The sequence below is a fragment of the Haemaphysalis longicornis genome, unplaced genomic scaffold, assembly GCF_048455015.1.
Source record: "Haemaphysalis longicornis isolate Haplotype H1 unplaced genomic scaffold, Haemaphysalis longicornis Haplotype H1 scaffold_6, whole genome shotgun sequence".
Classification (NCBI taxonomy): Eukaryota; Metazoa; Arthropoda; class Arachnida; order Ixodida; family Ixodidae; genus Haemaphysalis; species Haemaphysalis longicornis.
In genome coordinates this window covers 80,098,056-80,114,088 of record NW_027526407.1, presented here as the reverse complement: position 1 = coordinate 80,114,088, position 16,033 = coordinate 80,098,056, and the positions used below count along the sequence as shown (strand labels likewise).

General features: G+C 47.2%; 2 protein-coding genes across 2 annotated transcripts in view; one reads left to right on the top strand and one right to left on the bottom strand.

Moving 5' to 3' along the window:
* Nucleotides 1–400: 400 nt before the first annotated feature.
* LOC144143571 (transmembrane protein 179B-like) lies at nt 401–7,210 on the top strand. Its single transcript, XM_077675371.1, has 4 exons — nt 401–1,256; nt 3,683–3,832; nt 5,184–5,265; nt 6,238–7,210. The coding sequence occupies exons 1-4, from the start codon at nt 772–774 to the stop codon at nt 6,391–6,393; spliced, it is 873 nt and encodes a 290-aa protein (XP_077531497.1). The 5' UTR covers nt 401–771; the 3' UTR covers nt 6,394–7,210.
* Nucleotides 7,211–11,396: 4,186 nt separating this feature from the next.
* Nucleotides 11,397–16,033, bottom strand: part of LOC144143570 (uncharacterized) — a 28,694-nt gene continuing 24,057 nt past the window's right edge. The window contains exons 18-19 of the mRNA XM_077675370.1: nt 15,785–15,876; nt 11,397–15,561 (exon numbers count right to left, since the gene is read on the bottom strand). Of these exons, the coding sequence (XP_077531496.1) occupies nt 15,510–15,561; nt 15,785–15,876 (144 nt within the window). The 3' untranslated portion in view covers nt 11,397–15,509. The remainder of the gene's footprint in view (nt 15,562–15,784; nt 15,877–16,033) is intronic.

Below are 16,033 nucleotides of genomic sequence, written 5' to 3'. Positions count from 1 at the left end.
ATTGACGCCCCGAAGCTTATACAATTTATTTTCAGGGTTGTAAAATTAGCTCCTCCTCCTCCTTACGGCCCGTGTCCAAGACGGGGGCAGACCGTTGTTCCTTGTCTCGTCTTACGCCCCGTACGTACGCTTCTCCAACGCAGAGTGAACGCACGCTCAGAGGAGGAAGAGATCGTTAGGTGCGCGAGACTTGCCGTAACAACCGAGTTCGTTAACAACACCCCACCTGCGCTCATCAGGTACTACGTGCTGTTACAACACTTACGACCCATTCCAAGGTAAACAACCCGACTCCTCCTTGAATCAACAAGGGCGGATTGAGCATTCGGTAAGATTACGTCAACTGTTCTTGCTCAGAGGTCACTGTATATGGACGCGTAATGAGTTTACCCAGCTTACCAGGCGGCTAAATACATTGGCTTACCACCGGAGTCTCTCACGCCGACAGCTTAGGCTGAAATTGCCGAGATGAACTTGAATTCGCGGATGGAGTTTGTCGAAAGATGCGCGAGCACAGTTGTGACGTCACCCCTGCAACCTTGCCCTCCATTGGACCGGTGCCAACCACGTGGTGATCTGGGAGCTCCTGGCGCTCTGGGGAGAAAAAGAAGGCAGCGGTCCGGATTCGAAAAGGGTAGTCCGGGCAGTCGGCGACGAGCGACGCACGCGACCAACAGGTGTACCAGCCGCGACCGCTAATTCACGCTTGGAGGTTGTTGCAGTTGAAGTGAAGACTTCTCCCGCCTTTTACGGACGGACGCTTCTGTTTCAATGGCCAAGAAGGACAATTCCGGACGCTGCATAGAAGATGGGTCGAAGTTTGTGTCGGAAGGGAAGACGACATCGCAGGCCTTCTCCGGGCACGACTCGACAAGGCAGGGCCAGCTGGACGACGCCGTCGCGAGACACCTGAAGCGCATTCACCAGTGGCAGAAGATGCACATCGCTTTCTTCATGGGCGCGTTTCTGTGTTCGCTCGCCGGCATCCTGGCGTTCGGGCTGTTGCTGAAGAACTTCGAGGTGTACTGCCCCCTCTTTGCGAACGTCAGCGTCGGTGTGGACGTCGTCGAAGGCGGCGGCGGCAACGGCAGCGGTACGTCGCCGCGCTACGTGGTCGACCACGTGGCCAGCGAGTGGGGCGCCAAGACGACGTGCGAATTCTGCCTCTTCACCACGGTGTCGTCCTTCGTCTACGCCTTCCTCTGGCTTTGGATTTTCTGCTCCTTCTCGCGTAGAGTGGAAGAGATGGCTGTCGAGTGAGCGAGCGCTGCTTTTGATCTCGCATCATGTCGCGCTGCGTTCACACATGCGACGCGGAAAAGCTGCTCGTCCGGGCGAACTGCAGTTTGCCGCATGCACGTGCACGCCCGCCGGAAAGTGCGAATTTCACCGCGTAGTGCGACCACTTTGTACACTTCAACCGCAACACGGCCGTTGGGTGTATACACGGATACAGCTGGCTCTCGATAATTCGAAGTCGCGTAATTGGAATATTCGGTAAATTGGAAGTGATGTTCTGGTTCTGTAAATTTGACGTACAATTCAATGAGAAAAATCACTCGATAACTCAAAGCTAAAGCCCAAGATATTGGTTAATCCGAAGGTATTTCGAATAAGAAGCATCGAGATGACCGTAGCTTCTTGATAGTAGTAGTAGTAGTAGTAGTAGCATAGTAGTAGTAGAATAAGCGTTCATTTGCCACAAATGGTAAAGGATCAGAGGATGACCTCCTGCGTTGGTCTTGAGGCGATCGTCCCCTTTGGTTAGCGTCCCTAGTGCGGGATGCCGTCGCCTGCCGCAGCACGAAGAGCCCGGGTCACCAGACCACGCTGCAGGTTCTCCAGGACCGCGCTGGTCAGCACGGCTTCGTGCACTGCTCCGGTGATGGCGCCAGGACCGCCGGTAGTTCCTTGACGCCCTTACACTCCCACACCATATGGTATAGGGTGTTTGGCGTTCCGATGCAGAATTAGCATTCGAAGCTGTATAATGTGGGGTACATCATATGTAATTGTGTGGCATGTGGGAAAGAATTTGTCTGAAGTATTCGTAGTTGTGTTGAGTATTCTCTGGTGAGCTTTGGATGTGGAGGTGGGTATTTCCTTCTTGTAAGCCTGAGGTGTTCCGAGTTTCTCGATACATGTAAAATTTTCAAGCGCAAAAACAGCGCCTTGTTTTGTACTGACGTCGGTGCCATCGCAACTGAGGCATCGCGCAGTTGATAAGACGGCAAGACAGCTTTTTTTTTTTTTTTGCGGAAGTTTGCTATTCAGCATAACGGGAAATTAAATGTACAGATACACCCCGGATTCCCGAAGGAATCGGAGCAGGGTTGAGCCTCGCGCCAGCACATGCGAGGTTCTCCCCCTTTTTGTTGTTGTTGCGCACAGCGTTAGGCAGTCTGTGTGGTAGACGCTTTAGGCTTCGATTTTAGAGATAAGTCTCAACTACCATGGCAATCCATGTCATATGGCATTAGACCTCAAGGCTGCATTTGATAACGTCTACTAAAAAACCATACTCAGCAACCTCAGCGACATAAACTGCGGGCAACGTAGTTTCGCGTACAGCAGCGCCTTCCTCCGCAACCGTACCGCCACGGTCGGCATAGAGGACCTCAGAACCTGTCCTCTTCCTACTCTAAACAAGGGAACCCCACAAGGAGCTGTATTGTCGCCAACACGCTTCAGGCTTCGATTTTAGAGACAAGACTCAACTACCAAGGCAATGATCAACTTGAGGACGAAAGTCCAGATTCTGAAATGAATCAAGAAGGGAGACGTTTCGCTGAATAACAACGGTGTTATCGTGCTATTTTTTTAATTGGTAGTTGGATTAATTAGTTTTTTTTGCGGTCCCCGTGGACTTCGTATTAATGGGAGTTGACTGTGGGCAGCAAACCATCGTTATAGCAAAGTACCTTTATTCGAAGCACCGCTTTGTTCGAAGTGCATGACTGTCGACCCACCCGCTTTTACCGAAGTATCGCTTATAACGAAGCCAGCTTACTGCCCCGAGAATTTCTTTATAAACAGGGTTTACCGCATACCGCATTTACTCGACTATAAGCACCCCCCTTTTTTTCACGATCGCTCATGCCCAAATTGAGGGGGGTTGTTAGATTCGAAAAACCTCAATTACGTCCCCTCCCTTCCCTTTTTTTCGCGGCCGTATCTTGAGAAGACGGGCGCAAGGAACATTGCTTTAGTTGGAAAACATTCAAATAAAAATAGGTACAGGCAGTGAATCCTCCGCTTACGTCTCATACTCAGTCACCTTCGCTAACTTCCAAGGTAGCTGTTCCGGTTGGGCCGCCGCTCTCAGTATCCCGCAGCAAGATCCTATTCTGTTCCGTTGAAGTGATTTGTAATTGAAAACTTCATAAATGACCTGGCCACAACGTCAACTCAGACCCGCTTCCATGCACGCCTCTTAAATTCATCTTGCGATGGCTGCTTAGAAAATGAGGTGCTTAGATTCGCATGCAAACTTTTTTTCAATTGTTTTTCCCGAAAGTAGGGGAGGGTGCTTAGAATCGCAAAATGACGGTATATCATGGTTTAAGACATTGTTGAATTTCGTAATGGCAGTTGTCTACAGCACAGATGTGTCCAATTTGAGGAGAGCGTGTTTCCCGACGTTTCTCTGGATTCCTCCCAGTGTTGCAACTTTGAAATACAGGAGGCTGGGCAGTCCGTGGTTCCGGACGGTGCCCCCGGCCGTGTTCGTCACGTGTGTCTTCTCCATGCTGGTGCTGAGCAGCGCCGTGCTGCTCACCGTGGGACAGGCGAGCGTCTGCAACTCTCTCGAGCGACAAATACCCGCCGTCAGGTGAGTAATTCCAGTGCACGAGGACTTCTTTCACTGTCCAATGGTCTGTATCTAACCAGCACAAATCTTGGGCTTTGTCAAAGTGACGAGGCGCCGGTATGTTCATATGCTCCGTTCTTTGGATGGGCCGGGAAAAGCCTCAGACTTAGTAATATCATACAATGGATACACATGTATTTAGTGATTGTTCAGCTGCACCAATGAACCCTTTTAGGTTTATCTAGTGCCCGCGGGTGTCGAGGATTGTCGATAAATTAAATAAGAATTCTTTAAACTGTCTTGTATGACGTAAAGCCAGGTATTGGGACTGAAAGAGGAGGGGTCATATCAACATGTGCGGTGTTATACTGGCCTTTTGGCAGGCTCGTCGTCTTTTCATCGCTCGGCGCATACACCTGCGAAAAGTATAAGTAAGTGTTAGGCAGGTGTATATATGCTACAGTTAGACTTTTATCTGTAGTACATGTCGCCTATAGGCTAACGGGGCCCAAATTTGTAACCTCTTGGCACGAACACGTCTTCACCTGCAACGTGCATTATTTACTTCTCTGTTCTCCTCAACAAAGCCTGGAATAGGAAGTTGCTGTGGATGTGAACGCCACAAAATAAGTACCCAATCTGATATATCAATTACGCCTGCACCCTTACAAACACTAAATTGCATGCATGCTGCGCATTCAGGAAGTAAATTTGTGTGTGTGTGTGTGGGGGGGGGGGGGGTAAAGGGGGTAAAGTACATACGCGATACGACCACCACTACCTCAATTAAATAGTCCGCTAATTCGTTGAACAGCGCAGAATGAACGCATTCAAACGTCTTCCCGGCATGCCGTTTGATAGGAAAACTGCCCTTGGGCCATGAAGAAGTGCATGTGAGCTGCGTACAAAAAGCGACTCCTTACGTCGTGCATCATGTTTAGTTTCTGCCACAGAATTCACACAGAACCGTTGCCTCGGAACGGTTCTTTCTAAACGTGAAGGCAGGTGCAGGAAATGAGTTACTCCCAAATTAGCCTTTTTCTAAATACAACCCTGTGTCCGCGGCGCGCGATAACAAAGAAACACAATTATTTCCGAATGCTGTTCCTTGACATAACCGGATTTTGGATGACCCGAAGGTGATCAAAACGCTGCAAAGAAAATGGTTATTGCGTTCTCACTTCGTTTAAGCATATCTCAAATGAGTTGGCATGTTTTAAGTTTCCTGCGAATTTGGTGGCTCTGTGCAGTAGGGAGCCAAGAACCACCCCGAAAAAAAATGGCTGGCTCTGCATGCACTAACGTAAAGAAATACTGGAAGCAAAAAAAAAATAATAACCTTGTTGAACATTTCATCTTGATCAAATTGCAGGTGTGGAGAGGCACAGGACTTGCCCTGGAAGCCAGGAGTAATCAAGATGACGAACTTCCACACACTGTTCTCCAGAGCCGAAGTAAGGACGCTGCATTAGGTCAATCGACAATCTGAAAATACTAGCGAATCTCCCTCCTACACCCTCCCCCCCCCCCCCCTTCCGGCGGCGCGAAATATGCTTCTTTGTCTGCCTTGAGGTACTGTGCTCTTCGTCTCCGCAGACTTCGCTTGCAGTATACCAGCGGCCATTTTTATAATTTTAAGCGCTGTGCAGACGATACTATAAATCTGTACGAGTGCATATATATAGCAGCCCATACTCCAGTGCTGTACATCGCGACCGACCGATTACCCCGTGTGTTTTCTGTACTGGCTTCTTTTCCCCACTCCTGCCATAGCCCTGATTACGGGCTGCAGCATGTGAAAAAAATTCAAATCTCCTCTTTCGAATGACGACGATGGTAGAAACGCGAAGCTTTTTGCATGCGCAAATCAAACGGCGAAGTGCCCCAAGTCAAAGCCGCTCAATCAAAGTGCAAACCGCCTGAGAGTCAAAGTCAAACTCAGACGACGGCAAACGAATTCCTTACAAGAAAGCTGACACGGGAGAAATTGAAAGTGCACAAAGAACGGGGAAAAGCACTTTTTGTTTAGCCCAACTTCCGGTATTGCTTGAGAAAGCTGAGCGCTCCCCCTCCCCCACCCACCGTCATCTACAACCCATTGTCCACTTCAGCTGAGTCAAAGCCAAATGCGGAGCGACCAGAATGCGATGATGATGCAATAGACACCGGCTTCATAACGCGATGCAAGTTCGATTCCTACCACGGGAAGCTTTTTTTTTTGTCTCCCATTGTGTAAAGTTGGCTTTCCTGAAGTTAGTTTTAGTTCAGACACCACCATCACATATGAGACCAAGAAAGCATCACTTTAATAATAAATAAGATTGGAAGCGCAGGAGAGTCAAATGAATCCCCAAAGACTCCTTTAAAGACTCCTTACGACTCCCAATTGACTCCTTGCCACATGATCTCCCACTAATTACTCGCAGTTGGCCATCTGGCTTGCGGCGACCTGCTGGTCTCTGAACTCCGTGTTGCTGTGTTTCCGCTGCATTCTGCACCCGGAAGTGACCCCAACGGGAAGCCTGTACGTCCCTCGGAGCGACGGGCCGCAGACGAACTGGGAAATTGCGCCGCAGTACTGACACCCGAGGAGCCGGTCGAGTGTATAACCATAGGTGGGGCCTTGACGCGAGGGTGAAGACTGCGCCATTAATTTAGTCATTTTTTCACGGAACGAAGAATAGTGCGAAGTAGTGGCAGATGAGATCACGCCCGCTCCTTGTGCTTTCGATACCATGCAATAAATAGTCCAAAGCCTTCATTCATCCCCAGCTTTCTGTCTCAAAATTCCGACCTCTCAGGAACCTAGCAAAACCCACTTGAGGAAACGGATATTTGGCATAGAGCAAGCAGTCAACGTGGAGACGAAAACTCTAAATTACGTTCCAGGATTCTGAACATTTTTTTTTTGTGTAATTCGCTGTCAAATCTTACTCCCCATGCATTTGAATGGGATAGTTTCCATGGCTCTGGAGAATTAGTCGCGCAACGTGCAAGACTTGAAACTGTGCACAAAGGAAGTTTTGACACCCAACATTAGCTGTGCGAAAATACTTTACATTTCGCTAAATAATTACAGAGTAATCACTGTTGAGAGGACTGTCATGAGCGGGAAAGCTGCACATGGGTTCCCTTTTGGCCATGCTCCGACCTCTCCCCTCCCTGTTCCCGCCCTTTCCATGGAGAGATCCATCTGGCTATTGTCTGGAGTGATTCTTGGACATGTTTTGTATACTCGCTGTTCATCTGCCAAAACGAGGGCCAGCGGCCTTGTCAAGTTGTCATTACACGTCTGCCGGGCTACATATAAGTGCAAAATAAACAATTATAAATGCACAAAAAAGTAAAATGCCTTCTTCCCTTTCTCGAGCTATGCAGCCCACTGACCTGCATTACAATTATCGCAAGTCATTGTTTTTTTTTTCCCTCGCACGTACCCCGATCCCAGAGGATAAAGGTACGTCAGACTTACTGCGATCCCAGAAGCTAAGGGTACGTCGATCGGAAGTACTCCGATCCTAGAGGTTTTTTTTTTTCTTTAACACTGACATTTGCTGTTATCCGAATACATCATTCTCCCCAGCCGTGTTCAACAAGACTTTTGACACACGAATTATGCACGCAGATCCGTCGTGATACACGTATATTTCTGGCACCAAGTTGACATTTCCTTTGCTCGCAGACAGCAAGCGGCGACTGTGCCATCGCATGCCGACACAAAGGCAATTTCGACGCGCACGTAATGCAGATATGCTTCAGAAACTATCGTGAAATATAGAATAACCGGACCAAGAACGCGGGTCTGTCGGTTCAGCGCCCGTATACAAAGACTGGCAAGATCACGGCCCAAACCCGCACATGTGGGCTCGTAAACATGTTTTGATCGTCTCCCGACTCCGACCGGGTTAAGTAAATACGGCCGGCCCGGCCGCTCTGTTTATTGGATGTCCCACATCACGGTCCGAATGTTCGCTTAGCTCGGCTGTCACTGCTCTCAAGGCAGGCGGCTATAAATAGCCTGGTACGGCGGGCAGCACATTACGCGAATACAACTGCAAATCCGTTTACAATTGATGCAAGCGTGGGTTTCTGCGATTACCTTCGCCGCCGCGTGTCTGGCTTGCCATGCAATCTTATCCGCGCTAATCACAACCTCAGATAAAGTAGAAGATAGACAGGAGCGTGGTTAGGCTTAGGAATTCAACGCTAACGGCCACAGAGCTCACGATGAATACATGCAATAGTTCCCTAATGGTAACGTGCTTATAATCACTAATTCCATTTTTGTAGGGTGCTAAAAAAGGTGTGGAATTGGTGTTCAGTAGCTTTATGACATAGTGATTTTTCGAAATCTGAATTATTATTTAAAAGCTCTTGTAAGACTGCTTTCCGATTTGTATGTGCGAGTCTTATGGCTAAATTCGAAATTAGCGCTTCCTTTTTGCAGCGAGTTCGCGGACTTTTGTAAAATGATTTTATTCTTCAGGCTATAAAGGCAACGAGAAAAGACACATGTGTAAGGTAACCTGTAACCTAAATATATACTCGCTCTCCTAATGTTTTCCTGTAACCTAATTATATACTCGCTCTCCTAATGCTAGATGCGACGCTGAGAGGAGCATCTCTTGCCGGCGGCCTTGTCCTGCGTGCGTCGGCGTCCGCGTCCGCACAGCTGCGTCTCTCCTCCGCTCACCCCCTCTGCTCTCTCCGATAGCGAACGCTCTCTCTCTCAACATCTGCGGGCGCGTGGCGCAGCGCACTCTCACTCCGCCGGTGGGCAGCGCTGCGCGCTGTGCGCATGTGCAGTACTCTCTCTCCCGCGATTTCCTCTCCTTCGGGTGCGCTGCGCGGAGTGCCGCGCTCCGGCCGTTCTCTAAGTCGACGGTCGTTCGCGCTACGCTTGCTCTCTCTCTCTCTCTCGCATTACCCGACGATTGCTCACGCAATTCGAGTAATCGACCCAACGGAAACGCACAATGGAACCCCCTTCAGCGTCGCATCACACCAGGGTTCCCGCGAGGGGAGGTGTGCGTAATTTTTTGTTCCCTTTCCTGATACAGAGGAGTTGAACGCAGCCACAATTAATTAGGGGTGCGAGGCAACACCCCTTCCTGTCATGGGACAAAAATTTACACCATTATCAGTCAATGAAGGTGTCAAAAAGGTGTTTTTGCCCGCTTCGCAGCGATTTGCATTTAGGAGCGATAGCATTTGAGGGATGGACTAAAACATTTTCACAGCGAATGGGAAAACATTTCATTTTTGAGTGGACAAGGTGGCATATTGTGGCTGTAACCTAATAGTGGACTTCTTGTGCAATTCACGCGCGCCGGCCTCTGCATTTTGACACTTGCGTTTGTAATCCTGCTCCGTCGACAGTTTCTGGCTCAATAAAAAAAAAAGAATGAGCAAGCACACCATTCAATGCACACCACGTGGGCAGCCCTACTATTTGTGTCAGCAAGAAGGGACGCACCACAAGCAGCAGTTTGAAAGCATTCAGAGCTTTGTAGTAATAACTTCATGGTTCGGATGTCTAGTCCTGAAGAGGTCTGGGCTTTCCATAGCATGGATATTTATTCGATCAGCACTTTCCCTATAGGGGTGCGAATGAAGATTCATAAAGCAGTTTTTACATAATCATTCACTCTAACACGCTGAATGCCAAAAGTTAATTTATGCCAAGAACTTTGTACTGGGCAGTCATGCGAGCTGCAGTTGTAGGCGTCTGCGTCTGTTTGTGATCACAGCCATGTGTCATTGCTGCTTGCAGTGTGTAACATAGTATGATCCTAGTGTGTGCGGTGTCCACGACTGCATCACGGTTGCGCATGGCAGGGCTTGCTTTATTATGAGAAAATGCTTGATGCTGTTTTTCAGGCATACCACAGCTTCCTGCCCATGCCAGTGTTGTGTGGCTGGTGAGAGCAGAAGGTGATGGTAATCAAGCAAACACGAAATGAGCTTTGATGCTCCCTCAGCAGTCGTGTATTCACAAGCAGTAAAAGGGAGGGTGGAATTGTCTATAATCGGCAGTACCAGAGGGATTGAACCTCAGATAATCTATCCAATAGTGGTCCATAGTCCCCTCTAAATTGTCCGCACAAGACGCTGCTAATTATGGTAATTCACACCAGAAGTCACCACCCCTTCCCTTCACATTATTTGAAAACTTGCACCCCTTTAGCCAAAGCTGCTATTGGCCGTAGCTTGTCAGCGCCATCGGACGTCGCAACCAATACAGTCACGGCTAAAATGAACGTTCTCTGATCTTTTTTTGTTTCAGCAGTAAAACAAAGCTAACAGTACGGGGAAAAAAAAGCGTAATAAAGAACTCTGCCCAAGTCCCTTCCAGTAAAGGTGCACCATTTTCTCAGTTTCCCAGGCAGAAAGACACTCCAGGAGAACATGCCCACATAAAAGTGCAAATCTATTTGCGCAGTCACCAACTTTACCTGTGCACACAATGGCAGATGCACTTTCCAGGGCTGAAAACAGCATGGCAAGCCTTTGTGACAGACTACAATGGTCGCAGCTATCTGCCCAACACTGCCGAGCGCCAGAAGTACATGTCTTGCAGCTTCGACAGAGGCAAGCAGAGAATGAAAGGTGTGGTGGCAATTTCTAGCTATTAATAGTTAAGGCAATGCAGGGTTCGTACAGGCTTCAAAAGCAAAAATTCAAGGGTTTTCAAGGACTTTCAAGGACCAGAAAACACATTTTCAAGGTCCCCATGTAATATTTTATCTGGGATTATTTAAACTTTTCCAACACAATGCAAAAGTTTTTTATTGCACAATACCTAAGCACATTAGTTCACATCTAGATAGGTGCTAACGGGTTCGTAAATGCTCCCCCAGCTTTATTTTTTTATTTCATGGCTCGTATTTACAGGTTTTTCTTTGTGTTTTTCTGAGGCTGTTTGATTTCAAAACTTAGTTAATGTTGCCTGCATCTCCTGCTTTGTCAGCAAGAGTATCAGCTGAAATTAAATCGAGCAAGTTTTGCTTCAAGGCAGGATGGACTATGTACACGTCCACCATTTGCACGTAAAAGCAAACGTAGATGGAGCGTATGAGGCACAGTAAAGATGCAATGAGCAAGCGCCCACAAACTAGACGCAAGATAGAGAACAGAAGCTGGCTTTTACTGGATTGTATCGTGATATAGATTGGATTGACAAGTGCCAGCTCCCAATGTTGCCTTGTAATAATGAAAATCCACCAAACTTGTAATTTCACGCAATACACTGAAAATTGATCGTTACAAAGTTTCTTTACATTTGTTAACACCTAAAATCTATGACAAGCACTTTAAATTCTTGTGAAAAGACAGGGCCATTGATTCTCTCCGGAAAAATCAAGGGTTTTCAAGGACCATGCAAAAATTCCAGGACTTTCCAGGCCTTGAAATTGACACTTCTAAATTCAAGGGTTTTCAAGGTTTTCAAGGACCTGTGCGAACCCTGCAATGCCAAATGTTTTTCAAAATTTCTCGTGGCCAGAGAATTCTGGCACAATACACTTGGCTATAAGGCTATAAGCTTCTCTATCATGTTTGTCTACAACACGACTGCAGGCACACGTGAAGGATGTGAACAATCTTTATTCATTTGCTCGAGATTTATGTACAATTATGGCACACTAATTGTGGTACAGTTTTGTGTTCAAGCACCCTGTAGCTGCGAGTAGGGCAGTGAAGATTCAAGAAAAGATAATTTAAAAAAACTGTAAACCTAATTTAGGTGAAGACTGCAAGAGGCACATTTAAGACATGCATGTGCTGTTGCCTCGATCAAACTTCACTCCGATTTTTCAGAAAACTATACCTTCATGCAGCTCATAAAACCACCTGCAGTGAACAGACTCTCTAAGTGAACCATTAGTAAAGTGAGTTTTTGAACCTTGCTCGAACAAGAAACAGAAGTTCAATAACACAACATTGAAAGTCAATGCTGCTTACAAAAATAGTCACGTGCTTCCCCATGCCATAAGACTCAACGTCGGTAAAACCCTGTGCAACAATATATAAAATGTATAAGTCGTGTAAAGTCACAACCTGGAATGCTCTCTTCCGACCCAGATTGAGATCAAAGCCACCGCCCACACATAAGAAAGTACATCCAGTGAAAGCTCGTAACTTCAATCATCTGAATTTCTTTTTCAAACGGTATGAATTAGTCCGGCTGAGCGTCGTAGAATTCCATGTATAAAAAGCCTGTGAATGCAAGTAGGTTCCCCCATGGATAATTTCAACAGCACACCCCCCTGATCTGACAGCTCGGCACCTGGCACACAGCAAAAAAAAAAAAAAAAAAGAGCGCACCCAATGCCAACAAATTAGGCTAAGACCTCTTCATAATGGATAGAGATGGTAAAATAGGGTAGAGCCAATCTAAAATCCCCACGAGGATGTTTTGAAAGACATCCCCTTTGCCGAATACATCAGCGAATGCAGTGGCGTGCGGTGCGCTGACAGATATTATTTCTCAAGTAAGAAGCGCATCTTATCTTTTGCTGTTAGTGACATTGGGGAGAAGGTTGACAAAGCACTAAAGCTTCCATCCACTCGGAACTTATGGCTTGGTGGAATGCTGACCATCTCTTCTTCATTTCAGAAGGCGAAGGGGAGGCCTTTTGCTATACAGTTAAACCTCGATATAACGAACTTCAATATAACGAAATTCTTGATATAACGAAGTTACAAGGCATGCATAATTTAATTCCCATTGGAAACCATGTATATTTTATTTCGATATAACGAAGCAAATGTTGCTGCAATTTCAATACAACGAAGTCTCTCGACTTGGGAGAAAATTTACCCACAAGGACAATTTCCCCGTGACGACGTCTCAGGAGAAAACGTTGCCAGCGCAAGCGACTTGGGTAACCCACACGGCCAGGCCTCCCGGGGTGCGCAGCAAGCAAGGGAGAAGCAGCAAAATCCTCCTGCCCAGCTCTCTCTCTCTCTCTCTCTCTCTCTCTCTCTCTCTCCCCCCCCCCCCTTCCCCCCGTTCCATGGCCAACATTGGAGGCGATGGGGCAACGCTGCATACCTCCTCCCCCCATGCTCCTTTGCTGCGACCCAAAGTGGTCTCCCTCTTTCTCGTGCCTTCGCATCGCCTGGTGTGTTCTCTCTTCACTTTTATTGCCCGCGTGCGGCACCGCCATGAGTGGCTGTAAGCGGAAAGCTATTTCGCTTGAGCAAAAAGCGGCGATCCTGGAAGCCGTTCCGAAAGGGGAAAAGAACAGAGTCGCTGCAGCTCGATTCGCGATATCACAAAGCACAATGTCAACAATTTTAGAAGCTAAGGACTCCATCCTCAGCTCAGCAAAATGTGGCACGAGCGCCCAGCGCAAGCAACTGAAGACGGCTACATACCAGGGTGTAGACAAGGCCGCGTTCTCCTGGTTTATGGACGCCAGAGCGCAGAATGTGCCAGTGAGTGGTGCGATTTTGCAGCAGAAAGCGAAGGATTTTGGTTGCCTGCTTGACAAAGATTCCTTCAAGGCAAGCAGTGGTCACCGTTTCAAGGCCCGGTACGGGATTGTCGGACGTGTGCTGTGTGGGGAGTCAACATCAGCCGACGCACCTGAAGCCGCTACTTGACTGGAGAAGAAAATGCCGAAAATACTCACGCGATACCAGCCATCGGAAGTCTACAATGAGGACGAAACTGGATTTTTTATCAGATGCTGCCGAATAGGACACTAGCACTGAAAGGGGATCGGTGCCACAGCGGTAAGCAGAGTAAGCTGCGTATCACGGCTCTTCTGTGCGTCAACATAGATGCCAGCGACAAGCAGGTGCCACTTGTCATTTGAAAAAGCAAAAAGCCGCAGTGCTTCAAGAACACTCGAAAGCTGGAAGTGCAATATATGTCAAACAAGAAAGCGTGGATGTCCCGCGACATCTTCTGTGACTGGCTCCGGGAGCTCGACAAGGAGATGAAGAGTGGCAGCCGCAGCGTGTGCCTCTTGGTGGACAATTGTTCTGCCCATCACGTCGAAGACGTGTAGCTGAAAAACGTTGAGCTACAATTTTTCCCACCGAACTGCACTTCGTTGGTTCAACCACTTGACCAGGGAATTATCAACAGTGTGAAGTGCGCATATCGTCAGCGGCTGATCGACAAGCTGCTGCTCGATCTCCGCCTAAAACGGCCCACCAAGGTGGATGGACATTTTTCAAGCTCTGGAGATGTTCTCTGCATCCTGGAAGACGACATCTAAGGAAGTGATCCACAACTGCTTCCGGAAAGCCGGATTTGAGCATGGTTTGGCTCGAACAGCAAGTACCCTCGAAGCATGTGACAGCGTTGAGGACAGTGAAGAAGCTATCATCGCTGCTCATGCACTGAGCGAGGAAAACGATCAGGCGGGGCTTGAAGAAGCACGGAGGCACCTGGAAAGTGACGGGGCCATTCCTGATGGTGTCGCTCTGGACGACTTCCTCTACGCCGACTCTTGCGTCATCGCTACCAAGGAAGTGAGAGACGACTCCATCGTGCAGGACGTGCTGGAAAACACGGAGGAGGATCCAGGAAGTGACACCGATGCCGAGGACGTTGAAGCCCCAAGCAATCACGAAGTGCTTGATGCAATTGACGTGCTTCGGTGCTACGCGAGTTCAACTTGGCAGCATGATGCAATGCAGTCCCCGTGGGCCTATGAGCGCACTGTGAGACCACATCTGATGTCAAAACAGACGCAAAAGAAGGTCACAGAGTACTTTCAGAGGAAATAAAGGAGCGATTGCTTTGATAGGTACCGAATTTCGATGCAACGAAATTTCATTATAATGAAGTAAAGTGCCGATTTTTACGACTTGGTTATATCGAGGTTTAACTGTTTGAACTTGTTACAAGAGACACTGTTACAAGAGACACTTGGTTATAAGAGACATTTGAATGAAAATGATTTGGTTCGTTTTTCTATGTTTGCCATGTTAGCAAAACGTGTAAAAGAGACTTTGGTTACAAGAGATTCGTTTCCTGGATCCCTTGAGTGTCTCTTGTAACAAGGTTTTGCTATAGTTGCTCATTACAGCAAAAAGAGCTGGCTGTTGTCCTCAAGAATAAAGGGGAGACTCTAAATCGTGGACTTTTTGCAAGCGTTAAATCATTGAAGTGCCCTGCCGCTTCCCGGTCACAGTGTAGAGTCAGAATTCTTCACTTTCACTAGTTGCGATGGCTTCCCCTTGGGGTATGAAGTAACGAGCTATCACTGTACATAATAATGGCACATAAAGAACATATATGAACGTTGTCATAACAGGCGTGGCCACTAAAAAACATCACAGTCAAAAGAAACACTAACATAAGTAGCTAAAAAAGGTCATCACACAATGTGCAGTGAAATTGCCGCAAACACACTTTTCCTCACAAGAACATCCTCCAACCGGCTTCATAACAGCCACATGCTGTGTGCAAGCCACTATACGTAATAAATAAAAATTTTGATAATGAGTGATCAGCCTACCAACAAGACCTCTTTAAAACTCCCCACAAGCAAGGTAGCAGCAACAGTGTTTCTAAGACAAACTGTGAAACCTTTGCCCCATGCTTAAAATCACAAAAAAAAATCTCACTACCATTGTAAGTGTATGGTCGCGAAAAAGCCTTACCACCATTCAATCACACAGCGCTTCCACACCAAGGAACAAGGGATAAAACTATAGATAAGTTACGCGGGTCACGTCATGAGGGAAATGACTTCCTGATCTTCGCTCTGCCGTCACAAGCACCAGACCTGCAGAAAAAAAGTGTCATTGAAGATTCTCAAGTGATGGCGTAGATGTTGTGGAGGACAAAAGATGCTTTCAATGAGTGTAACCTAAATAAACACAATAGCAGGGCTTGCTTCAGTGTCTGTTATGAATACAAACTATGGAAAAGCACATAAGTACCTCAAGCTACCAGTGACTTTTTAAAGTGTCAGCACAGCTGAAAGTGGAAATGGCAATTGCACTTACGCATATGAAGTGCGAGAACTGGATAACACTTTCTGTTCAAGTTCACCCAGGCACAGTGATCGGATTTCTTGCAGCATCCAGTGAAATTTGCTCTGTAATGAAAGACCAGCAATACAGCAGCACATCTGTCATTAAAGGAGCCATGAAGACAAAATACAAGTTGGGTTTATTAAAAAGATGGCTTAGTCCCAATAACAATGATACCAATACCATCGCAATCTTTGAACAAATAACGGAGATATTGAAGAA

Coding starts and splice junctions, on each gene's coding strand:
- LOC144143571 (XM_077675371.1), top strand. CDS start 772: ATGGCCAAGAAGGACAATTCCGGACGCTGCATAGAAGATGGGTCGAAG. Junction 1,257..3,682: donor GTGGAAGAGATGGCTGTCGA/GTGAGCGAGCGC, acceptor TTTGAAATACAG/GAGGCTGGGCAGTCCGTGGT. Junction 5,266..6,237: donor CACTGTTCTCCAGAGCCGAA/GTAAGGACGCTG, acceptor AATTACTCGCAG/TTGGCCATCTGGCTTGCGGC.